This window comes from Mauremys mutica, chromosome 7 (genome assembly GCF_020497125.1).
Source record: "Mauremys mutica isolate MM-2020 ecotype Southern chromosome 7, ASM2049712v1, whole genome shotgun sequence".
Taxonomy (NCBI): domain Eukaryota; kingdom Metazoa; phylum Chordata; order Testudines; family Geoemydidae; genus Mauremys; species Mauremys mutica.
In genome coordinates, this window is record NC_059078.1 from 14942525 (window position 1) to 14969551 (window position 27027).

The 27027-nt window shown below is 42.7% G+C and overlaps 1 protein-coding gene across 5 annotated transcripts in view; it reads right to left on the reverse strand.

The window, feature by feature from the left end:
* SUMF1 (sulfatase modifying factor 1) overlaps nucleotides 1-27027 on the reverse strand; it is a 72569-nt gene that overhangs the window by 27029 nt on the left and 18513 nt on the right. For 4 of the 5 annotated variants that reach the window (XM_045025248.1, XM_045025252.1, XM_045025249.1 and 1 more), the window contains exons 4-7: nucleotides 12541-12623; nucleotides 10018-10140; nucleotides 8893-9007; nucleotides 7521-7634 (exon numbers count right to left, since the gene is read on the reverse strand). In XM_045025248.1, coding sequence (XP_044881183.1) covers nucleotides 7521-7634; nucleotides 8893-9007; nucleotides 10018-10140; nucleotides 12541-12623 — 435 coding nt within the window. Of the gene's footprint in view, nucleotides 1-4601; nucleotides 4691-7520; nucleotides 7635-8892; nucleotides 9008-10017; nucleotides 10141-12540; nucleotides 12624-27027 lie in introns of those variants that run through there. The other variant, XM_045025251.1, reaches the window with a different exon arrangement.

Genomic DNA, 27027 nt, shown 5'->3' on the forward strand with positions numbered 1-27027 from the left:
GAACACAACCAGTCACAGCGGAGGCTTCTTACATGTTTTGTAAATAGCCTTGTAATGGGACAGAGGAGCCCTAATGCTATCTGATAAGATGGAGGTTAAGGTCCTGCCAACAATCCTTTCCCTCCTTCCCTGTAATATTCTCCAAAATAGAAGGGTCTCTCTTTTTTATCAAGCTGAATTGGTCTGACTCCTGATTCTCTCTTTCCACTTCCCATAGGTCAGGTTGAGGATGTACATCAACTAGCACTGAGAAAATGACAGAACTCTTGGATACCAGATTGGTGGTCTCTTTAAAAACATAGTACTGGGAAGGCACGCTACTTGCTCCCCAATTTGTTGCAATGTTTTAATTTGAAGCTCAACAAAAGTTCAAACCTGGACTGTGTTCTCTTGGCACTGTTGGAAGCTTAGGCTTTTCCTTGGATGTACGGCTGTGTTTTCAGTATGGACACTGAATTAGTCAGATCATCTCTGCACCTTATTCAGCGGTTTTTCAGATTTCAATCACACAGACCATTGTAGGCTCTTTTAGGAAATTCTTTTCATTTCTCACCTTTAAGCAGACAGACCAATTCCTGTATAGTTTAAGTTGATTATCTACAGCTCAGAAAATGGAGAGGCTTTAAAAAAAATAGCAGCATATTCCAGGTCATTTTTAATAGCTAGGCTGCAGCAACTTCCAAGATATCTCAGAGTAATTTTGCCCGCCACTCCCCTTATTATGGGATTCAAATTGTGTATCCGCTGACTCAGAAAGCACTGCCAGAACTCACATTACAAATGCTGCTCCTTTAGAACTCGAACACCATTAACTTTCAAAATCTGTCTCTGAAGCAGTAAAATCTAAATTTAAAGTAATAAACATTTTCAAGTAAAATAGTGCATTGCTAAAACTTTATTTTCAGTATGTAAGGAGAAAATGTTTGGACTGAACTCAGAAGCTAAAGTTAAAGCAGTTATTAGTTTGCTTAGCAATCATACATGACCCTTGTATCTCAAGACCCTCTTAACTCAGTGCTGAAGCAGTGCTACATAGAAGTTGTAAATACAGCTGTGCAAATACAGTAGCATTTCTTCAAAGAAATCCTTCTAATGAGGGTGCTCTTCTCATCAGCATCTCAAATCCTTTTTGAATTGCTGAGATATCAGTTAGGAAACTGGCTCTTATTCCTAAAATCCAGACACGATGAGATGAGAAAAAGTTTAGGGTTAGAATCTGGGATCTATTGTAGTGCATCCACTCCACCAATGTGAATCTGACCTGCACTGCCATATCCTTCTCATCTGATTAGCAATCAGCACTATAATCTTAGAAAGAGTTCACTTAAAAGGAACGAGGGTGATCTCGTGTCACTTGTGCAGATAACACACAGAATGAAGCATTTCATATGCATTGAACTGAAATATTTAGCACCAGAATTCTACTCTAGTGAAGGTGGAATTTTACAGAGAAACCTGCTAGTCTCTTAAAACTCTTTATTGTGAAGTGGATCGAGCACTCTGATATGACATTGTGTTTTAAAAGTTTGGTATCCAATTTCTTTTGGCCTGACCACCTTATCCATTCAGTCGTTTAGATACAAAGGTGCTACTAAACTTGCAAATACTGAACAGGGAAAGGAAAACCCCAAACTCAACGTTTTACTGTGTGCTTTTTTAGTATCCATTAAGAAAAACCACCACCAAGAAAACCCACACAGCACCTTGTGCTAGAGGTTTTTCAGGTTTTGCACCTGAATGTATGCATTGATGCAGCATGAGAGTATATGAGCGAATGAATGAGTGAGTGAGAGAGCAGAGGGTGGGGGAAACTGCAATAAAGGAAATAACTACATATTTAAAAGGAAGATGGCTTGGAAGGGGAATGGAGTCCATTTCAAGATCTCTGGTTGAAATCTTGCCCACAGTTGTCACGCAATGACTGCTCACTGGCCTCTCTGATCCAAGTGGGTAACTTGGCCAGGGGCTTCATAGTTAAACTACAAAGCCGCCACCACCAGAGATACTAGTTCACCCCTTTGGCAGAAACAAGCAGTGAATGTAAACTGATCTCACTGCTCAACCCTACTGGAGGCCCTGTGGCTCCAGGCTGAGGCATGGTGACAGGACAGCATAGGATATGGTTACAGGACTGCTAGATACACCCAAGCTGACTGACACCTTTCCCTCAGGAGAAAAATGGCTTCTAGAACCAAAACATAGAACATGTTTATCCAAAGTGCCCAGTGAGTCTTTTAAAAGATCATCATAAGGAAAGGGAACTTAAATAGCAACCCTTGATGGCTTCTATGTTTCTGGCTTTTTGTCTTGTGGCTAGACTTGTGAGGCCAAGCCTTATATCCAGCTGGGCTGTAATGTGCACACTTGGGTTGACATTTAGGCATCTGGAAATGAGTTTTGACCTCTATTTTTGATGCTTGGAATGTATGGTTAAAGTTATTTTCCATTTTACTATTAAAAATATATTAGGCCCCTGAGCCTTCTGTGGCTATGGGCATTGTTTTTCATGTTCTCCCAGGAGAAGTTTTACCACAGACTTCAGATGGGAACAGAGTAAGAATTAGGCCAATGCTGGGCATTCCTGAAAAAAAAAAATTGCATCATATGCAAATACAAACACTATATACAGATACAGACACCGTAAGATGTCAGAATTTGCATGTCTGTTCAACACTTTTTATTTTCTATAAATTCTCACACAAGCTTCTATATAATTAAGTTTTAACTGCTGACTTTACAAAAATGGCATAACTTTTTTCCAGGCACTGACAGTTGTGAAAAGAGCCACAATTGGAACAAGTTTTCTCGCACCTTTGCTGCTGAAAGATGAAGTTTCATATGTAGTTGTTTAGATATTTGTTAGAGTAACCTGAATATATATTTACAGTATCAACTCAATAATCCAGTCTTGTGTTCAAAACAGACTATTCTAGGCCAATGGAATAAATAATAAGCACTGAAACTCCCTAAATATAGAGTTGCAACATTGAGTTAATAATTTGCATTTTGGGACAATTTTAAGAAAGTCTTCTGAAAGTGTGTTGCAAAGTCTGTGTATAACCACGTAGGTAGTTTTTTCTGTACACATTGATTATTGCATGCAATTGCCCATAAATTAGCTGATTTACATGGGGGCAAGTGTGAGGGTTTTCTTAAGTATGTGAGGAACTCAAATTCTGCAGATGCATTTGCCTTTTGAAAATATGGCCCAATTTTGTTCTGATTAATGGCATATGGAAGAAAGCACCAGAGGAAAAAGTGACTCAAGCTCTTCCATCAGTCACATATTGGCGAGATGGCTGCAGTGCTAGCACCACATGTTCTGGCTGAAGACGAGACTCCTACAGACAGGAGCAGTATTATGAAGTGGTGAGCATGCCCAAAGGTCAAGCTATTGCTGGGTGCACAGGTAATGGAACAGTAAGGCAGAGCAGACATGGAAAGGGTCTTGTATTTGTTTGTTGGATTTTATTGTGTTTTTTTAAATAAAAACTGAAAATAATTTTAAAAAATATATACAGTGTGCAGCTAGCTTGTGCCAAAGGCAGTATGTGTGGTCTAGCAGTAAGATGTAGACTGGCAGTCAAGACTTCTGGGATTTATTCCCAGTACTACCACAATGACCTTGTGTGTCACTAACCACTCTGTGCCTCAGTTTACCCAGGGCCGGCTCCAGGCACCAGCCGAGCAAGCTGGTGCTTGTGGCAGCAGATTCCAAGGGGCGGCACTCCACCCAATCCTTTTTTTTTTTTTTGCGCTTTGCCGCTTCCGCCGCCCCTGCAGGATTTTTTCTTTTGGTTTGCTGCTCCTGCCGCCCTGTAGGGGGTGGCGGCGCAGAGGAGGGGAGCTGCTGGGAGCGGTGCCAGTTCTGCAACAAGCCCGGCACAGCAGCCCGCGTCCCTCCCTGCCTGCCCCCCGGAGCGGCGCGGAGCCCTCCCAGCAGGCGGCACGGCAGGAGGGGCCGCATGGCGAGCGCCTTGCTTAAGGAAGTCCTGGCCGCCCCCTTCTCTCTCTCTCCCTCCCCCCCGCTAGCTGGGGTGTGCACTCTGCTGCCCGGGGTCTGCAGGGCTGGGAGTTCCCCTGCACCTGCGCTCCCACAGGTATTTTTTTTTCCTTTTTGTTTTATTTTTTTTATTTTTTCTTCCCTTCGCCGCTCCGGCCAGCGGTTTGTTTCACGCCCCTCCCCGCCTTCACTGCTCCAACTGGTTGGCAGGTTTCCTGGAATTCCTGTCCCCCCCCTTTGCTGCTCCAGCCGGCAGGTAGGTTGGTTTCCCGCGCCGCCGCCGCCCCCCGTTTGCTGCTCCAGCCGGGCGGCAGGTTGGTTTCCCGCCCCCTCCCCGCCCTTTTCGCTGTTCCGGCCGCCATGCAGGTTTTTTTGTTTTTTGTTTTTTTGCTTGGGGCAGCAAAAAAGCTAGAGCCAGCCCTGAGTTTACCCATCTAAAAATTAGGCTTAATGACATTGATATAATGGTGGTAGGTACTTTAGAAAAGCATGCAATATGTATTAAAAAAAGGATTGAAGAAGTGCAAAGTATTACTGCTATTCCCTTTATCTACAAAAAAAACTGACAGGGTCCCACACAGACATCACACAGCTCACCTATAGACACCATACATAGTGCTTTTATTTTGCAGAATGGAAAGAGGTGGCCTGATTGATCCAAGTGCCACTTTTAAGTCCCTTGGTGATCCATAATAGGAAGGAAGAAATGTCCTCAACAACTGATATTTTCTTGTTATGAGAGATCACAGTCCATTAAGCAAGATTAGCCTACCAATTCCTTGATAATGTATTTACAGGAATTTAGGTTATTTCAGACATCCATAATGGAAAAGAATATAAATGACGAAAAATCAAAGCAACCACTCAACTAACAACAGATGAACAAGGATGGGAAGAGTCACATTATGCCACAAACTGCTAGTCCTGTGTTCATTCCCATCTCTTTCCAAACACACGGATGTTATTTATCTCTCAAAGTGAGAAAAAAAAATCCTTATTCTCCCTCAAGAATAGAATTCACAGATCGGCATGCTTGGAGTCCATGCACTCTTCTGGGCCACTGAATACAGTTCACAGTGTGGATAAAGAGGTTGGAAAGCTGTGCTTGGCCTTCAGTTTTACCCCTTCCAACTGACAGGAATCTAGTCAGTCCATGCTTCATCCACCCATTCCCATCAAGATTTCTAATATTTCAGGAGAAATTTTTTTTTCTTTTTTTTTTTTTTTTAGTTTTAAACTTTCTTCATCTGAAACTCCTCAAGTTCATCCTCTCCATGTCACTCCAAGGAGACAAACCTGGATTTAAAGCTAGCACTTCTAATACACTGTCAAAGGACTGGATCATAATTGTTAGGAGACCAGAAGTGAGACGGAAGGGAAACAGACACTGAAAGTGACAAGAGGAGAAGGGAAGATACCCTGCAATTCTACACAAGAAAAAAAAGGGAAAGAATTCTTGGAAATAAATGAAGTAATATTAAAATGAATGCACACAACATTTGACTGTATACGCAGCCATGAGTCAGAATTAAAAATGCACTTGCAACTGCTTCCAGCAGATCCAAAGTTCATGCAGCACCACCCACATGGACTCTATATGGTTGATCTGCTGAAGAACGGTCATCTGAAGTCTCTGGTTACTAGGAAGTAACCTAGTTCTCATTTATACTCTAAGTATTCCCTGCACTAGTTCAGCGTGGCTGAAAATGCAGAGGTCTCTGTAGAGGACAAACAGCAAGGACATGAGGGGAAGAGAAAGGTCTTGGGCCAGCACCAGCCCAGTGAGAGCAATACCAGAATAGTTTACGAGTACTCAAATCTATAATCAAGCAAGAAAAACTGAAGGTTTAAAAATTACCCAGTAAAAGTTTTACATGCATAACACAAGGAAGAAGATTAGGCCACCTTCTGTCTTTTAGCCAATTACAAACAACCTGTATTGGACAACAGGATTGTTATTTGTTAGGGGGTTTTGGCATATGCAGCCAAAATAGTTCCCTCCTGGATACTTTGGAAGGCAACAGTGAGCCCTACGCTCTGGAATGAGTCTGACTTCTCTTTGCTGGCAACATTCTCTTCTTGAAGAGGGCAGGACACAAGGATCTCTGCAATCTACTGAGAAGACTGCAGGGGAGGGATAGCTCAGTGGCTTGAGCACTGGCCTGCTAAACCAGTTCAATCCTTGAGGGGGCCACTTAGGAATCTGGGGCAAAATCAGTACTGGGTCCTGCTAGTGAAGGCAGGGAGCTGGACTCAATGACCTTTCAGGGTCCCTTCCAGTTTTATGAAAGAGGTATATCTCCATATATTATTATATAAGCAGAAATTACGATTTGCTCATGTTGCCAGCAGTTACTGTTCTATGAGCAAGGGCTGTGACAATGTCAAGCACCAACTAAGGGAGATCATAATTATCATACATTGCAGTGTTAAATGCGTGTCAGAGGAGAGCACTGCAGTTCACTTCCTAGGTTTAGCTATCCTTGATCAGAGGAGAAGTCAAGGTATAATGCAGGAACTTGAGTCTGCTGAGAGAGACTGGAAGAGGAATCCACAGCACAAATTCAGTCAGAATTCAGTCAGAACTCCCTCTCACAAAAAAGGTGGCATAGCCAATACTTATAAAATACTCCCAAAGAAAAGGAATGACTCATCCGTTCCAAATTAATATCCTGACTATGTGGAAGCTACTTCTCCTTCCAAAATGTCATTTAATATTTGACTCAACCGGTACATCCAGGACTCAATACTTAAAATCATGAAATGAAACTGTTTAATATATCCATCTACACAAGTTGTAACCTATGATTTGCAACTGCCAGTGCAATGAGTTCTGCCATTTTCTTGGATCACACATTTTCCTGTGCAGTTCTGTTACATCTTACTCTCTCTTGGGGTAACCAGGAAGTCATTGTTTTTAGTAATTCTGCACACTACTAAGTCTTCGGGTACATCTACACTACCCACTGGATCGGCAGGTAGCAATCAATCTATCGGGGATCGATTTATCGTGTGAAGTGTAGACGTGATAAATTGATCCCCGATCGCTCTCCCGTCGACTGCTGAACTCCAGCTCGGCGAGAGGTGAAAGCAAAGTCGACGGGGGTGCCGTGGCCATCGATCCCGCGCCGCAAGGACGTGAAGTAATTCTAAGTCGATCTAAGATACGTCGACTTCAGCTACACTATTCTCATAGCTGAAGTTGCGTATCTTAGATCGATCTCTCCCCCCGAGTGCAGACCAGGCCTTAGTGCTTACAAGTCTGACGCTAGGGTAAAACTATTCAATTCCCAGACCATGGATGGACTTGTAGAACTGACGTCACACTAATTAGAAAATGCTGCAATGTCACTGTAGAAGGTAACGACTTGCAGAGGCGATATAGCCTGACTCACCAGAACCTGGCCAATCCCATGCATGGCATGGTGGAGGGAGCTAGAGGCTTTAATTGGAGATAAAGCAGAGTAGCAAAAAGGCATGTCACAGCACATCTTATATTAAAAACAAAAATACTCACTGGGTTGCGAGTTTCACCCGCAGAATGATGAACAGCCCACCAGTCAGATGTCCACTCCCAGGCATTTCCCACTATGTTGTATAAGCCATAGCCATTTGGAGGAAATGCTGTAACCTGGAGTGGCGATAATGTTGAAAGATCATTTATTACAGTCTTGTGGCATGAAATAGCATTTAACTCCTGATGACCAACAAGTAAAAAATCCACTGCCTGCTCTCAGATCTTTGAACCGGAAACTAGTGAGTTAACCAGGCAGAAATACAGAGGCTCAGGAACAAGAAAGCTGTTTTAATCAGGAGTTATACTCGGAGACAAGAGTTCAGTATTGTATCTACAAAAGGGCTGAACTATGAAAAACCTTTATTTTATTTTTTTTTAACAACAGTACAAATTCATCATTGTTATGGACAATGACAACATATTCTCAAGGTTTCCTCCCCCAACACTTACAGGTACTATTGTTAAACCATAAATTATCTTCTTGCTGACCCTGCCATTGTTAGAGCCAGTGATTTAATTACAAGATGACAAATTCCGACTAGCAGCTGTGAGCAGATGCTGGGATATTTTCTAATCTACAGGCAAACACAACTGCACTTTGCATTAATGGGAATTAGACTCCAGTGGATCATTGTAAGACTAGTTTACATCCCCATTTGTGAATGCCAGATTTCCCAACAAGAGAATGGAGAGTCTCCCAACTTCTGCCTGGGCTGACTTCCCTTCTAGTCACCACTTCTCTTAAACAAACTAGCATTCACAGAAGTCTACATATTTAGAAGACTACAGCAGGTATTTCCTTTGCAAGCATTAAAAACTTTGTGGCTTCCTTGCGATGAGACACTCCTAACCTTTATAAATGGAAGTTCATATCTTCCCCAATAAACAGAAAAAACACCATTCCAGAGGTCATGAAACTGAGTACCGGTATTTACCCAGACTGCTAGTCAAAGACCCCGCTATGTCAAAACCCATTTTGTTTATACAGGGCAAGTTATGCCATACTCATCATTCTGAAAGCATTAAGTATTTTTTGAGTCAAAGGCAGAGATATAGCTAACTTTAGTGAATCTAAAAAGTTAAATGCAAGTTATTTTTAGTCTCCATTTCACACTTTGTAGGAATAAATGTATAGTGCTTTTCTCCATTTTAAGAGTGGTGAGAACTCTGCATGATGGCAACCTTAAAAAGAGCCTTTTCCACTGTAACACCCAGGGCTGGAATTAAACCTCTTGTAGCTTGAAAAGCTGAAATTGCGAGAAGTGGCAGACACCTATTGAAAAACCTCATTACCCATCACACTGGGTGTACCCCTCAATTCGAAGAGGGTTAGTTTAGCTGTGGTGTTGCTAATGTACTCTGACACACTTACTGGTGCAGTTCCTTTATATCCATCCTCTCCGGTATTGCTTATCGGGAACTCTCCCTGCCAGATATTGGCATAGTGCTGACCTTTTGGCTGAAGCTTATTGCCCCATGGGAAAAGTCTATTGGAAGAAACACAAGAGACAAGCTGTCAGAAATATGGCTAGCCTTTAGAGTTAGAGGCAACATAAGGGAAAAAGGGGAAGGGAGAGGACTGCTACCAGTCTCAAAAACTATTTTGAATAGATTAATCAATGAAAAGCTGCCAATCTAGTTCATGTCAGGTACACAAAAATAGTCTGAGGAATGCAAGTGCTTGGTCAATGTTTTGGACTTATATGGTCGTCTAACTAGGTAGCACTACTGCTATTAAAAAAAAAAAAAGTTAAACTATTTTAAGTAGAGTTGATCCTAGAAAATTAAACCCAATTTCCATCTTTGTCAGTTGTTTTTTTTTAATTGGAGCTAGAACAAGAAAAATTAGAAAGTAAATATTCTTTACATAGTTTACATTTGAGGAGCCGGACATATAGAACATATACAATCCGTGTTCCAACTCCATCTGTATAAACCCACAATGTTTAATAAGCCTTAAAAGGGATGATGGTTCTCGTATTGCAACTGAAGCTCTGCAGCACAATCTGCTGTTCTGTGAGATACTGTTTTAGGTTTAGGATATACAAAATGACTGACATATGAACCGAGTAGTGTCTGTGCAATGAAAGGAATTATGACTACTTGAGCTCTCATTCTCTCTACTCCCCTGCCCAGTCCTTTTTCTCCCCCATCTCAAACTGGCTTTCTCTGACTCTTTGACCAATTTTGGGTCTGGCGGCAAGAGCCTTATATATCACATCTCCCGTCACCTGCAATGGCATTCCTACATCTCAATCACAGCCTTGTTGCACTTTGTCTCTTAGTTATTATTTAATTCCAACTTTATATGCGACTGAAGCATTTTCTGGGATATGCTTTACACAAAGGATGCTGTACAAAATAAAATAGTGTTACATTTACTGCAAATGCATGTGCCTGTGCAAGAAAAATGTTAAGGACAATAAACACTGCTTTTCTCTGGATGATGAGATATCAGAATCTTATACATTCACGAGGGAAGAGTCTTGACAAGTACCTATTCTCAAGGCCTCCTCGACAGCTGTACTCCCATTCAGCTTCTGTGGGTAATCGTTTTCCCGCCCACGTGCAATACGCTACAGCATCATTCCAGGAGACATGAAGAACTGGGTGATCCATTCTGATGAGCAACGAAAGACACAGAATGAGGACGTCACCACGGTCAACCAGCCTCACAGCTATACCCTGCAACAGTGCAAGCACCTTATGAAACCCTCCCCAGACCATGTCATTATTTAATACCATGGGCTGTAGACTGTACATGGAATATTTATATCCTTCATGCTAGACTTCAGTTCTCTCTGAACTGGGTGCAAAGGTTAGTTTTACAGAAAAGAAATTATTGAAGTAAATACCAGAGCAAGGCATTAATCAAGAACACCACATACCAAGTGAAGAACAGCAAGTGTCGGAATAAGGAATTGAGGTGGGGGTGGGGGAGAATTTGTATATAACAGCAGGTTGCATCACAACTATGCACTCTACCCACAGATCCAGTTTACTCTTAATTTCCCCCATCATGCCCATTTGCATCCTCACCCAGACTCAATTTAGGGAGGGGTCTGTAGAGCTACTAGCCACTAACTACTCCCATTGGCTTCAATGAGAACATAGCTTATAAGCACCTCACAGGATTAGGCCAAAACCCCTTCGAGGCTGCAGTGTTAGCCCACATTTCTGCAGTAGTTTTAAGGGTAACTCATTAGAAAACAGAGTCAGAGGAAGAGCAGCCTCTGGATGGGGCCGTTTAGGTTTGTAGAGTTAGATCATTTTTAAATCATTTTTGCTATTTATTTTAATTCTCTCTTTTCTTGCCCTTCCCCCCCTCAAATCTGTTAAAGAAATTTACTTTGGGGAGGGGGAGAGAAAGGGGGGTAATGGCAGGAGAGAATACAGGCCAACTCCTCACATCACCTCAAGCCTCTTCAAACCTCACCATTTTGGAGCTGCAGTAATTTGGTAACGGAAGCAGGACTTTTTAATGCAAACTTTTACAAATGACTTCCATGTTTCCCCTGTTTTAATCCCTACACCATCTTGCTCATACATTCCCAGCCCCTCCTACCCAAAAGGGACTGTTTCAGCCCTCTGAGACGGAAGGTCTCATTTATCTGGTCACAATACCCCTGCCCTCTCTCCCTCACCCCCCAACACACACACCCCTCTTCTGCCACAACCCTCTAGCAGAGGGAGCTACCACCCTGCTAGTAGGGGCTTCCGGTACAAGAGTTGAAGGCTCAAGGCTTCCGACTCACTGTATTAGTTATTGGTCTTCCTTTCACTTTTCCTACTCACTAATTCACATCTCCCAGCCTCCACTAATCTCCAATCTTTGTTTCTTTCTCTACCTTTTAGACTACTTCTCTGTGATGGGAAGTTTGGTCATTATACTAGGCCAGGCTCACAACCAACTCCTACAAAACGTAAGGCTCAGAGGGCACATTTCCAAAGCTGTTAACTGCTATGACCTAAATTTCTCTTCCTTATTTTTTTCTTGTCTCTGGATACCACCGCCTCTATTTTTGCTTCAGATAATTTCTCTTTATTCCCCCTTGGAGAGAAGATGATGTACAGCAGCCATCAAATGATGTTAAAGAGATGCAGCCCCCGTCCTTAAGGGATCCAATACGTCAGCTTCCAGAAGACATAGGCTGAAAATAAATCTGCTTTTTTAAAAAGATAACCCTAAATACATCAGTGAGATTGAAACTTTGACTAGTCTCTTAACGTGAAGTTACTGATTGTGTTTCATCATTATTTCTTTCACAATACATAAGGACACCAAACACAAGCTCCTTAACAATAACAAGATTTACATCTACACAAGTGTATCACTCTGCAGCATTACACAAAGATCATCACTGAAGCATGTACCCTCATTTTCCTCACCCCAACAAACCCAGTGATAAAACTTATAGAAGGGCCTACTCTCTTAAATCCCATTGACTTTCAGTGAGAATTAGAGACCTAAATTGCTTAGACAGTTTTGAAAATTTTATTCCTCTCCCCAATATTCTGAGCCGTTTTCTATAAAGCGGATGGCATCAGAATTCCTGAACCATGGAGCACACTCAGAGGATACCTTATATACAGCTCTTTTATAATGAAAGGGGTGCAGCAGGGTTGGGAAGACAAATTAATCCAGAGCATCCTCTGCTGATCTCAGCCACAGTGCTCTCTCGAGTGGGCAGGTCCTAGACCATCAAAACTGAACATGACACCTAAAGTCTGATCAAGCTTCAAATCAATACAACGTGCCCAGCTAGTGTATTTTATCTAACCGTGACAGAGGTCATTAGTTCTTTCAAGTGCTAATGCTTTAACTGGAGCAAATGATTAAAAAGTCCCAATTATAATATTATATGCAAAAGAAAAAAAAATACCGTCTATACACTGAGAAGCAATAGAAAGAGCACAGCAAGAAGCCCATCTCTAATCATGCCTCCCACCTTCTGCGCTGAGTTTCTACAGACACAAAGTAAATACCACAGTTAAAACTGAAAGGCCATGTCTGGCTCACCTCTTTGAGATATTAGAATCTGGTCCTTCAGGTTGCCTCCAATTAGCTCCTTTAACAGGCATCCACCAGGGAGCAGCTGCAACCTGAAAACAGGCCAAGTAGAATCAAGAAGAATGTTGTAGGCCTTCTCAATTCCCAGTCAGAGGCTATTCCGGGAAACATCCATGTGACAACAGTGAAGAAGTGACTACACCTCATTTTTAAGCTCACAGCTCTGAAGCCTGTCTACTGTCTTCAAACCCGCTGTGCGGAAGATCATCTCTAACCAACTGAGAGCCATATGTTTAGTCTACAGTGTTAATGGCCAAACAAAAGCCAGTGTAAGTATGGAATAATACACTATGGAGAAGAGCAGCGGGGAAGTGAAGTGACTGAATCTGCAAAGTTCTTTTAATGACTTCTTTTCACTAGTATTGACCTGCTTCAGATTTTAAAGGGATTGAGAGAAGTCCAATGTTTTCCCAAGTCTCTGATGTTCTGAACTGCAGCTCGCTTCCTGAAAACACAATCTTGAGCAGGCTATTCACGTCTGACAGTTCTGTCCTCTCACCAATTTCCAGTTGTAATATCCGAGTCCTGAAACTATTTGTGAAGCTTACCCAGGTTGTCTTACAGACTATTTTAGACTTTTTTGAGCACATCGTGTGGTAAATCAGATGTCATCTAAGCATCAAAGCAATCTCTTTGCAGTGCTATATGATACTATATCCTGTCCCAGGTCTGGCTAAAGAGTTTATTTTTAATTTGTTCACCAGTTTGGTCTGGCAGCTTCTAACTCTAGAATCAATATTTTTGGGACAATTAAACACCCTGAGGACATCCCTCAATTAAGGTCAAGACTTCCATTTAGCACACTTGTCATTTTCCTTCCAGTTAATTAAACTGGATCAGCAGTATTTGCTATAGACTTCCAGTAGCTGGAGACAAACCACAAAACAAATCTCAATTTTAATATCTTGCCAAATGCAAACTTCATGACTGCATTAGTGTGCAGTGTTTCTCTAAACACAGAGTGGTAAGTTGTTTCTTTAGTTATAGTTTAAGGATCATAAAATTGTTCTTACTTCAAAAACAGCTACGAACAATACATACAGAAGAGTTGTATTACAGTTTACATATAAGCTATTGCTTCCTACTTCAATGAAAGCACTTTGTGGCAAGTTGAGGCAAAAAGATAATGCCTGTTTAGGTCACAGAAAGTACAAGTGGCAGAGCTAAGTGAAATAACACAGACCTGCCCCAAAATGGGTTGGCATAGTAGGCTTTAAAGCAAGATTATTACATATGCATATGAACAAGAACATCCACAGTTATATTAACTAGGATAAGGAAAATCATGATGTAAAACTCTCAGTGCTTTAGTATGTAAGTAACCAGCAACTGCCTAGGGTGAGCAAAGGCAGTGTAACCAGTGGACAGAGCATCAGACTAGGACTCAGGAGACAGGTTCTATTCTGCCACTGGCCTCTTGATGACCTTGATTAAGTCACTTCACCTTTGTTCCTTAGTTTCAGATAACAATATTGACCTTTGTAAAGCTCTCTTAGATCTACTGATGAAAAGTGCTATATAAGGCCAAGGTAGTAATAATGAGAAACTTCCCTTATGAACAGTTGATTCTATAATTGTCCATCTTGGAGTTACTGCCTGTGAAGGATGTGCTACTGCCCCCACTCAGAGACAGGGCACTAGAGTAGGGGGATGAGTGGCCTGAACCAGTACAATCTGAAAGCTAGCAGCAGCTTCCTGGGAGAAACATGATGCCATTGATGCTACTTCCACCCATGGGGATTAGCAGTGAGGAGGGAAAGGTGTTTGAAAAGGATAATTAAATGTTTCAACCATATGTGCTCTATGGTCCCGACCCCTCGTCAGCATTGCTTAAATAGAAATTTCAGAAGCGGGAATAAACGGCAGTCTGACAAAAGGAAGTGGTTAATACATTGCAAAGGCACATTGCTTACACTTGCAAGACCACCAAATAAATGAATCCTCACAAAAATGTGCAACATCTTTTTCCCCAACTAAAAGTGAGGTTTGAGCCCAAGGTTGATGGCTAAAGGTCTTGCCCTAAACCATATAATGAGTCAGTGGCAGAACTGGGATTTGCTGACATCTAGCCCTGAGGTCAACCCACCACACTACAGTCCCTCTCCACTGAGGAGCCTCGGAATATTCTTGAGTTGTGCACAAGAGCACTTGAACCCCTAGAACAGATGTTCTCAAACTTGGGGATAGGCCCCCCTGGGGGGGGCACGGAATGTATTCTGGGGGAACAAGAAGCTTTGGAGGAGGACTTATTGCGCATATTTAACCCACAGCCATGAATAACTAGCAAAGCTGATTTCTCCAGACATATCAAGTCCTCAGCTGGCATTTGACGCTAGATGCTGCTGTGCACTGTGACAAATTTGTTAAACTTGCATGGTACGTTAATCCCTTTGTTTCGACAGGGTTTTAGTTGTAAGTATTGACCACAATCGCCGTTTTGCTTTTGCTCTTATTACAACAGACTGTTGGCTCTTTTTGCATCAGTGCCTTACCGTTTTTAATATTTAATGAGAGTTGCATGATTTTTTGGTAATCATATGTACTTGTGTGGCAGGAGGAAGGGGAGCATAACCTACTACATGATCAAATACGTTTGCAAATCACTGCCTTAGAGGCATGGTCGAATTCCAGCCAGAGAGAGAAGACTAGAACTCTCTGTGGAAGGGAAGTGGTCACACATAGGTTCCTGAAACACTTTCTTTCAAAATGTGGGAACAGAAGATGTTTGCATTAAGTGCAGAAGAGACAAGGACAGTTCTCAGCAGCCTGGAGATCAAAGCTTCCTATCTCACAGAGTGGGTTCCATTTAAATTTGGCCTGTTTTTATATTATCTAACAGAAGGCAATCACATCTCTCAAAGAGCTTGTGTTCATCTCCCAGTCTGACAACTACAAAAAGGAAGCAGACACGCTAGTGCTGTTCTCAGTCAGAGGCCCTGCCCTTTCTGAAAAGTGTAATAGCACACTCAGCCTCCCACTAAACTTGGTGACTCCCTTATGGAGGATTCCAATGATCTCAGCTGGAGGAAAATCCTCCACTTCAGACCCCCAGTTCACTTTCCCCAGCACAGACTGGCTGTAGTTTCATTTACTAGTATCAGAATGAGCAAATTCCAAAACGGACACTATAGACTACATTTAGGCAAAAAGACTGATTGTATGCAACTTTCTTGCGGTTTTTCCTTGTCTCCTAAATTTTGGATCTTTGACTCACAGCTGGGCTTCAATCTTTTATACTATCTCCATTTAAGAACTGGTGGTTACTGAAAGTTAAAGGGCCGTTCACGTGCCAAGAGAACTTGACAGAACCTTACTTAGAGCTCATCAGGAACTGAAATGTGCATATTGTGACATTTTTCTAAGAAACTGCTAGCTTTAAAAAGATGAAGGTTGTAGTGGACAGTTGTATCCTTAGCCAAAACAAAAACTTGCACGTGACTAAGAAACCACTTCATGTTTCTTCATGCACAAATAGCAAAAACATGTTCTCAGTTTGAATGGTGTATGGTAACAGAGAAATAATAAAAAAAGTCTCTCCACACAAAAGCACTGCATGTCTCTCTTCTGTTTCTGGTTGTGCTGAACTGAACACCAAAGGGCTGCCAGTTTTTGCAATCAGATTTTTCAAAAGATATACAGATGCAGTATGCAAACAGGATAACAACTATAGGCTAGGTATACCACAATCTCCAGATTAGCTTCCAAATGACAATTCAGTCAATCATGTATTGACATCATCAACTAAAATGCATCAAGCTGCTCTTTCCAAAAAGAAAAAAAGTATATGCATTTCAAACTTCTCAGAATGCTTTAAAGCTTTTAATAGCTCTAATTCTAATCAGCACAAAGGCAAATTTGATAAGAGATACTACAACCCCCATCATTTAATACTGCAAACGTTCTCATACCACTAAGGAGCTTAATTGCTTTCATAATGCCTGACATTCTCATGCTTCAGACCTAGACATGTGTTCCATAGACTGGGTGACAGATTCAGTCTGCAAAAACAGAACATATGCTGCTGAACAATAAGTCCAGAAGGGATAATTAAAGAAGATATCAACCATTTTACTTTGATTAACTCTTTAATCTGCAAGATAGATCACAGGCTCTCTATTAGCAAAAATTATTCTCTTTCTTAAAAAAATATAAAGACTAAGGGCACGTCTCCACTGGCAAAGTTACAGCCCGGCAGTTATAGTGCCGCTCAGAGAGTGCCGAAGGAAGACTGCTATTGTGTGTTCACATTGACAGCTGCCTGTGCAATAGCATATTCACACTTGCGGCACTATTCAGAGCAGCGCACTCTGGGCAGCTATCCCACAGAGCACCTCTTTCTCTTTTGCCGCTAAGACTTGTGGTTGCGGGGCATCCTGGGTCCTGTCCCAATGCTCTGCGATGCACTGCTTCACGTCCCAGCAATCCCTGTGCTTCTGTCCACATTTGGCGCTATCTTTCAATGGTTTGTGTACTGCGCACCCTGCCCTGCCTCTTTCTGGCTGCAGGAATGGATCCTGAGCTGTTGACAAGAATGCTGTTCGCACTGACCAACACATCACGAGTGGCAGTGGAGTTATTCCTTAAACTACAAAGGCAATAGGAGTGTGATATTGATCTCGCCACACGTAGTAGCTATGACATGAGAATGCATCATAACCTCCCCACACTTTCCACAGGAGGTGATCATTATGGAAGATATCTCACTGCTGAGGGTGAGCAGGGAATCAATGGAGGGTCTTCTCCAAGCCTGCAGCTTCCACCCTGGCCCCTATGTGGCTACCCTGTGGGCAGTTATGCGCCCCCCCGTGATGGCACAGTGGCATGGGAAAGTTACCATTAAAAACAAAGCAGCTCTGCTGAGAAACCTGCGGGAGCGGACTACCCAGTATCTCCATGAGTGTTTCCTGGAGATCTCTGAGGGAGATTCACATGAAGTGAGGGAGTGTATCAACAGCTTGTTTCTCCGCTCAAACTAGGCATGAGGTGGGAGACAAGCCTGCTTTCTGCAACCCTCCTTCCCTCCTACCCCCCAACAACTCGCTGCAGCAATTCCCAAAAATCAGATCCACATACCAGGGGCCACTTCTCCTGTTTGCGCTTCGCCAATATCCAACTGCTGTGACCGGCTAGGCTCCTCCGGGGTAGAAAAGAGCTCCTGACTGCATGCATCTCCTGCCTCCGAGTCATCCTCTGCCTCTGGTTCCCTTCCCCCCTCTTCATCCAAGATGGCCGCCTCCTGTGTCAGTCCACTCTCGACAGGCAACGAAGTATCCACAGGGGACTTCGCAGTGGAGGTGGGGTCACCACTGAGCACCGCGTCCAGCTCTTTGTAGAACCGGCAGCTCTTGGGCACAGCACCAGAGTGGCAGTTTGCCTCCTGCGCCTTGTGGTAAGCGTTCCACAACTCCTTCACTTTGAGCCCACACTGCAATGTGTCCTGGTCATGGCCCTCTTCATTCGTGCATCTAGAAATCTGTCCATAAGTATCATAATTCCGACAGCTGGAGTGCAGCTGGGACTGGGCAGCCTCCTCTCCCCAAACACCGATGAGGTCCAGCAGCTCGGCATTGCTCCAAACGGGGGATCACCTGATGCGTGGAGCAGGCATGGCCACCTGGAAAGATGCGCTGAGACCGCTGCATGCATCACCGAGCAAACAGGAAGGGGACTCTCAAATTTACAAAGGAATGTATGGGGTGGGGATGATGGTTGGTCACCTGAGGGTAGGCAGCAGAGTTCAAACCAATGGCCAGAAAAGGGAGAACAGGCATTGTGGGACACCTCCCAGAGGCCAATCGCTGCGCTGTAATCACCACGTTGTCTACACTGGCACCGCAGCGCTGTAGCCACAGCTCAGAAAGCTCTACGCCTCTCATCGAGGTGGTTTTTTTAGAGCGCAGTTTCTGCGCACTAAGTGGCTTGGTAGTGTGTACGCCTCGGGAGTTACAGCGCTCAAAGCTGCTTTACTGAGCACAAACTAGCCAGTGTAGATGGGGCCTAAGACAAGACACTTTTGTTGAAATGTTTGTTCAAGCAGTTTAAGTGGATAACAGCTCTGAAAACAGGACAACTATTTTGATAACTATAAGGATGTTGTTTTAGGAAGGCTCAACAGTATAATACTTTATATAGTTGGTTCAATCACCTGAATATTTACATTCCCCACACTCTCTGCTACAGAACTAAAATATCTAAGAAACCACAGTGAAGGCTACAGTACACTCCTCCTGAAATTGTGCAGACAGGCGGACACCGTTTAATCATACCGTAAAGAGAATAATTAACAACAAATTCACTCCTACAAGTTCTCCCACATGCATGGAGCAATTTGCGGAACTGAGGCGTAGTCACCTACTGCCACCTTCGATTAAAAATGAAAACATTTCTCAGAGTCCAATTTACTTTTCCAGAAGTGTTTGTGATTCCCTTAATCCACCAATAACCTCACTGACGTCAGTGGGAAGAGTCAGCAAAAGCCAGCAGATGATTCTGGCCTTTGGCAATAATATTGTCTAGTCATCCATTCTCTTTAGGCAGGTTAGGGATTAGAAGAAATGCTGCATTACCAGGGTTGGAAACATTACAGGGGAAAGTTCGTTAGAAAAAAATCAAACATTCCCCTTGGGTTTCTTTAAATGATCATGAAAAGATTTCTATTCATCTTGGGTATGTAACAGTTTTAGAAAACTCATTTGCCCCCAAATTTTGGCAGACGACATCCCTTCAAATAAAACCTGGTAACTTGCTTTATGGATAGTAACACGTAACTGAGTAACCCAGGTCTGGCTTATGAAATCTCATTTCTCAGGACGTGGTTCTTTAATCTGTTCTGTACATCAGTTTGCAACTGAGGCTGAATTTTTCATTTCACCCCAAATTCTAGTTCAGGGGTGGTCAAACTTACTGACCCTCCAAGTCGCATATAACAATCTTCAGAAGTTCAAGAGCTGGGGCAAGCTTACCAGGGCTCGGGGCTTCAGCCCTGCTCCTGCTGAAGCCCCAAATCTCCCTCCCCATTGGGCAATAGCCAAAGGTGACATGTGGGACCTCTGCCAGGATTTGCTGGCCCAGCTCAGTCGCATGATGCCGGTGGTGATGCTGCTGCTGCTGGGCCCTCTCCCCACACCCCTGCACAGCAGCTGCTGGAGCCGGCAAGGTGGGAGCTGCGACTGTGGAGAGAAGTAGTGAAAAGATCTGGGAGCTATAGGGAGGGGCCTCTGGGTAAGAAGCTGGACATGCCTGGGGGAGCATGACTCAAGCTATTGGGGGGGGCGACTGAATCTTTAAAATTGTGCCCCCACCCTCCAAACCCCCGCTCTCAGCAGGCACCTGTCTCTGGCAGAAGCCCCTAGCTCTGCCACAGGGTGCGAGGCCTGAGTCTCCCTCCCCCCACCTATGCCAGTCTGGTAGGTGGAGAATCCAGGGGGGCACCCCACTCCGAGTTCAGTGCCTCCCTCTGCTTGGGATTCTCAGTTGAAAATCTCTCTTGCCATTAGGCTCCTGCACTGTTTTTGTGTGTGTTTTTTTGGGGGGAAGGGGTAGGAGGGCAGCACAAGAGGTGGCCTTGGAAGCACTGCAGTCCCATGCCAAGCATCTGGCTCCCTCAGCACCAGAGCTGTGCCTCAACTGCAGGAAAGATAGGTGCTTCTTTAAGTCACCTGCCGACCCAGAGAGCATGTTCAGAGCTTGCCTACCAGATCAGGCCCCTACACATGAGCATGGGGTGGGGTGGGGACCAGAATGTCTCATAGCCCCAGTGGTTAGGGTACTAACCGGGGATGTGGGACAGCCCTAGTTCAAGTCCCTCCTCCACCTGAGGGGTAGAATGGATTTGAACAGGGAGCTGCCACCTCACAGGTAAGTGCCCTAACCACTGGGCTATGAGATATTCAGGGCATTCTGCACAGGTGTGGAAGGTTCACCTCTCACAGGAGTCACTGTGTGCTCAACTGCACTCGCACAGCCCAGGCTGCTGGAATCAATGTTTATTAAGACTCCACTGTGGCTACCATATGTAGGCCAATGTGAATGGTTCCTATTAGCTCCAAGCAAGGTCCTGCCCCAGGTCAGAGCTCCAGTGTAGTGTAGTGCAGTGCAGTGCTAAGGCTTGAGGCAGCTTTTCTGATAGATAGACTAAGGATACACAGCCCTGGAATATTATAATTTCACCTGTTCTGCAAGGGATTTCCTTACCTAAAGGGTCTATTCCATTGAGCACAAAGATCCTGTCCTGTCTCTCTTGCAAATACATACGCACCCCTCTTTTCCTGTAGGACTGGGGGAATTTTAACAGGCTACAGTTGTACATGCGACCCCTATATTTAAAACAAGCCCCCACCCAAATCAAATGAAAGTCTTTAGATAAATGCACCTTCTCTCTTCACTTGAGCCAGACCTCTCCCCAGCTAGCCCTTTCCTTTCTATTAATACACTGAAAATGGCACGGACATGACCTATTTCTATTCAACACACCATCTCCATAGCAACAGTCTTATGTTAAGTTGAAACAGATGTAACTGACTGCATGGAGACACATTACAATGTAAATACTGTGAAACTGAATATTGCTTCAAGGCTCAAGACAAAGAAGAAGAGACCTTTTCTAGTCACCCTTCTGTCAGATACCAAGGTTGTCATAGTAGCTTCATGAAAGAGTCAATCTACAGATGTGATTGTTATTCTTGCTTTGTGTTTGCAAAATATTCTGCAACAAAGAGATGGAAACAAACACTCTATAATTATGCAAATAAATTATATTTCATTCTCATTCTTAAAACTAACTCCACCAAATATGACATTAAATCAAGGTGGATAAAAATCAATGATAAAAAAAAATCCTTTTTTTTTTTTAATTTAAAATCAGGTTTTGATAAAATACTCTTTGAGGAAAAAACCTACCTAAAGATAGTTTTAATTAAGATATCTTTGAACTATAATGTATCTCATTATGGAATAGGAATTATAAATTCTAATTTTATAGAATGAGACAATATATTACTGTAATGTTTAAGAAAAGTTTTGTAAATGAGTTCTAATAGTTCATGGATTAGGGACCCAATCTTATGGGGTTCCACAGGCTTCTGTATAGATTATTTGGGTTAAATCTTTCTATCCATCCAATGGCAGTCAGTGCTCAGTCTAGAAGATACTAGCACAGATGCCTGAAGTGGGTTCTAGCCCACGAAAGCTTATGCCCAAATAAATTTGTTAGTCTAAGGTGCCACAAGGACTCCTCTTTGTTTTTGCTGATACAGATCAACACGGATACCACTCTGAAAACTGTGGATTTGTGTCTCCAAAAGGTAACTTGCTTGTTAACAGCAAAAATGTTTTTAAATATATAGAGGTGAGAAATAACAGGCCTCAACTCTATTGCCATCTGCAAATTTGTGTACACAGAGTCAATCCCTTACCTCTCTCTAAAAAGGTGCAAAATTTCAAAAAGTTCAATGAATAGATTGTTGGGGGTGGAATAGATCTGGACAAGGAGAACAAGTCTGGAGATAAATGTGAGAAATGAGGGACATATGCTTGTTTTGTTAAAATATTATATGTTTGCTGTTGAAGAAAAAAAGCCAGAATACATAATGTTGTTTTAGTTAAATAAAACAATTTAAACGTCTGTCTGGTGACGTTCTCCTCCTAATACAGCATGTCAAGAAAATCCTCCAAATATTAATGATTAACTTGTTGAATTGGAGATTATTTATGAAGTCATTGGGAGGTGAACTATCTGCTTCAATTACCTTTGTTAAATGAAATAACCAAACCACCATTCATTTTCTGATATAGCTGTAAAACTAATTTGAAAATAAATCACTGTTTAAAAATGTATAGTGTGTACCTTCTAAAAATGAAACCTACATCTATCTCCAAGTTGTGAAGAATATGTATTAAGGTTATAACAACCAACAAAAAAGCACTTTTATGTAGAAAACATGATTAAAATCGAGTTTTCCTGACTAGTGATTTAAATCAATTTGATTTAAATCAAATCCACCCTAAATTAAATACATTCAAATTAGTGAATCAAAAAGTCACTAACTTTTTTCTTCCAGCAGATAGCTCTCTTACATGGTGTTGCTGGCTCTTGTACTTCTATCACAACTCACAATATTGATTGTCTTGCTCAAAGCCCCAGCTACTGAAGTCCTCTGACTGCATGAGAATCTCAACTTTCACTTACAAGAAAATAAGTAAGTTTCCAGCCTTCACCACTGGAGTAAAGCTTAGAAATGGGCCCTCTTACAGGCCCCAAAACAAGACTGCAAATGAAAATCGTGAGACTTCAAAAATAATAGAAGTTAAGAAAAGTCTCTTGATTTTTGAACAGCCAGTGTTGGCAATATGGGACAATTAAGAATTTTACAAGATGGGAATGTATATTTTAAATTATCAGTTAGGAAAGGGCTTAAGATTTAACTGAGAACCAAAATTTTACTTTGATGCAGCTCCAAGAAAAGCAGACAAAGTTCACATTGCACTGAACCAATCAAAAACTCAGAATGTTCAAGTTCTGGAGGTCAGGAAGTTTTTTGGGTTAACAAACAAAAGCCTTCTCTCTCTCTCTCTCTCTCTCTCAACAACAGCAGGACCACTGGCAAGACTACTACATTTTTGCTTTGCAATTTACCTTTGAGCTTGCTGGATGCATTTGAAGTGTCCTACTCTTTGCTTGCTCGTTGGCAACATATCTGGGACTCCAGAAAGACCTATGGGTTTCTATTTTTCCAGTGGTTCAGCAATCCCTGGTCATCCACAATCCCATGCAGTACAGATCAGTCGCAGTCAGCACGCAGTGTAAGTAGTCAGACTCATCAAGCAACTTATTAACATCATAATCATACCATTTCTATAGAAAAAAGAATCAGGGGTATTGTCATCTTGTATCAGTAGACAGCTCTAAATGCTCCAATAATCTGCAACTAGCAGACTACTAATTCCAAAAGTATCCCAGAAGCGTGAATGCAACAGAGAATGTCTTATAGGACATAACATTTAAGTAACCCATGGTTTAGTGACCTCATCTAGAAAGTATATTTGCCACACACAAAAAAACCCAACAAAACACCCAACCCTGCAAAGGCACTAAACTGTCCTCCTTAGCACTCACGTTTGACCCCCCCTCTCTCTGGTACCTCCAAGCACATCCCCTTAGGTGACAGGCCTCTTGCCTTCACCTTCCTCTGGGACAGAATCCAGCAATTCTCCCTCGTAGGCTACACCCTCCTGGAACCAACTGACTGCTCAGCAGGCCTGACTAGATTCAGCTGCCCTGCAAGACTTGCCTTACCCCAGATCAGCCTTTTCAAAGCAAAGTATTGTTTAATCTCAACAGTAGGAATACAGGCTAACAAGAGAAAAGTGTTTAACACAATCAGTCTGTACATACCCAAAACTCAGGCAGGCCTGCTCAGCTGCCTTCCCCCTCCACCCCGCTTCTGGGTATGGGATTCAGTCTGATTCTCCACAGACCCCATCTCTCCCCCTGCACATCACAGGCCCTCGATTTATTACACCCAAACTTCATTGTTCCCAGTTTCCAGTCTTTTTTTTTCAGACCCTGAGGTTATGAGTAGGCCTCAGCATGGTGGAGCTAAAACTTTGAAGAGATTGACACCTGCCTTATCTTTAAAGTATCCCTTGTAGCCATACAGCAAACACAAACAAACATGTAATAATAATAAAAAACAGGCAGCTTCCACACCCTTCACAATGACCTCTCTGGCAATATCCAAGAACGCTTCAATGTCAGGACTGCTGCTTATTATTATACAAACAATTGTTTAATTATTACCTTGTCCTCCACATTTGTTTCAGCCTACGTTTAGATTCTAATTCTTCAGGGAAGGGAATAGGGATTTTTGTTATGTTCACACAGCGTCTAGCACAATAGGGCCTTGACTCACAAGAGGCACCTCTAAGATTAGAACTATCATAAGTTATAATAATATTGAACAGGTTTGTATACCAAGAGGGGAAGAGGGAAATACAGTCTGATGGTCTAAAACTTGAGTCACAAATGGCAACATTCACCATAAAACTCCACCCGAATATTTTACTCCTAGTGACAGGATAACCCCAGTTTGCAGTCAGTCCACTGACATTTCGAGACCCAACAATAAATGCCTCCTAGAAAAAATGGAAAGCATACAAACCCATACATTTCAAATTTTATAGCTCCCTTGTTCTGAAACTGATTCACAAGTTTTCTTCTGACCCAAAAGAAGAAAAAAAAATATCAGTGTGTCAGAGTTTATCTTCCCCAGACCTAGAATGACAAGCTCCCACTTGTTTCCAGTGAATACATTTAGGAACCCTTTGATTTACATTGTACTGAGAGAAGAGTACAAGGTGTCATCCTTGTCACTTTCTTCACGGCAGCTGCATATAGAGCTGAAAGCTTGTGCATTTTCTCTTAAGAGCTTGCCAACCTCTTTATCGGAAAGTATGCCTCAGTATCTTTCCACTGAGCAGCAACAATCCTTGTGCTTACTTGTTCTAATGCACATTTGTTAAAAATGACCCAGAAGTGGAGTAATAGCATCATGTAAACATCCCCCCATGCTGCTCTGCCAAGAGACCTCTATTCTGAACACCCCCCTCAACTACTGTAGAGTGAAATTAGACGATCACACCCCTTAACTGCATCTTTTATTTCATTCCCTCACCCACCCACACACACCAGCCCTGAGAACCCTGCAATTCTTTCCAGCCACACTCAGAAAACTGGCCTTTCAGGTGCTGTCACAACTGCATCAGTTCTGAAGACACGATGAACTCTAGACACCAACTCATTTCACTATGGTATGCAAGCAGTGGGATTACATTTGGTAAGGACAGTGCACCTGTACACTGGGTGGATGCCTATCTCCTGGGTAGCCCATGATCATGCCAAAGCTTCCTCCATTCTCTGCAGGGAAGGATCCAATGCTTGTGGTGCTCTGCCAACCGATGGATCCTTTGGAGGGACCTGTACTGATTTCAGAAAAATCTGTACTAGACGAAAATCCAGCATCTGAGGTAACCAGCAAAACCACCAATGGGTCGATAGCCGATTTGAATAGAAAGTCAGCAATTCCAGCACTAGCAGGTCAGTCACTTCTGCTGCAAGAAACACAGCTACTTCACCACAACAAGACCACAGTACACATTTCCTGGCCACCTCTATTAGCTTCCCCACCCCTCAATGGCTTAAACCAGACTCAAAGCTTATTGTGCTCTATCTCACTTGGATATTGAGCAAAACAAAACCACTCCAAACTGACATATAGACATAGTGATACAGCAAAACAAATTTCTTATAAGCTCCTTCTACAGACTCAATGCCAATGAAGTACTCACAGACATGCCCAGCCCTTCTGAGTGCATCACCCATTTAGGATATTCCCCAGGCAGGCTCATTCTCTGTCTACACCAATGTAACTTGTCTAGCTGCATATGGGCAAGTCATAGGTCCAGGAGGTGCTGCCGCACTCTCTGGCTTGAAGTGGTTTCCATCATATACAGGGTTTACAGTTTGGTTCAATGGCCTTCGCACCCCCACTATACAAATTGTTCCAGCACCCCTGCTGCAAGTCTGTGTTTAGGCAAATATAAGAAGATGCTCCTCCTCCTCCCAACCCACATATAGTGCTTGTTCAAAACTACAGACATTTTCTTTAACTTTCTTGTAACAGCACAACCAAGGCCTCACAGGAAATATCCTACTCTAGACTAATTCCACAATTTCAAGCATGGTCCAATGGAGAGAGCGTTAGACTGGAACTTGGAGAGACCTTGGTTCTATTCCCAACTCTGCCGCTGTACAACTATAGACAAGTCATCTGCCTGTGACTGTTCCCTCTCTCACTTTCGCTCCTGGAGCAGGGCCAGTCTCTCATTTGTATTGGAGCAGAATCTATCACAATAGGGCCCTGATCTTGGAAGGGTGTCACTGTCATACTAACAACAAGTCACTATCACTGCTACTATATTCTCCTTTGTGATCAGGATTTCTTGATTTCCATCCAAACGGAAATCACCTGTTTAAAGTTGGATTCCTTACTACGCAGCTGATTTAAAGGTTGGGGGGGGGGGGAAGAAGATGAAAAGTTTCTTTTCCACTTTTTCCCCCCCTAGATCCCACACATTTTAGGGCATACTTTTGTCTAAACTAATAACTGCAGGCTTAAAAATTGCCAAACCACAAGGCAGGCCAGTCACTGTTCCCCTGGGCAGCTTGCCAATGTAATCAGCGCAATCTCTTTTTCCATGCCAAACCCGAGGATGTTCTGCATGCCAGTGACTTAGAAGATATCCTAATAATAAATACTGAAAAACAAAAGGACAATCCTCTAAAAGTTACTCTAACCAAATACGGAAAATCTGTGTGGGGAAGCAGCAGAGAGGACCAGTTTGGGCTCCATGCCAGCGCTTCAGCACAACTCTGCTTCT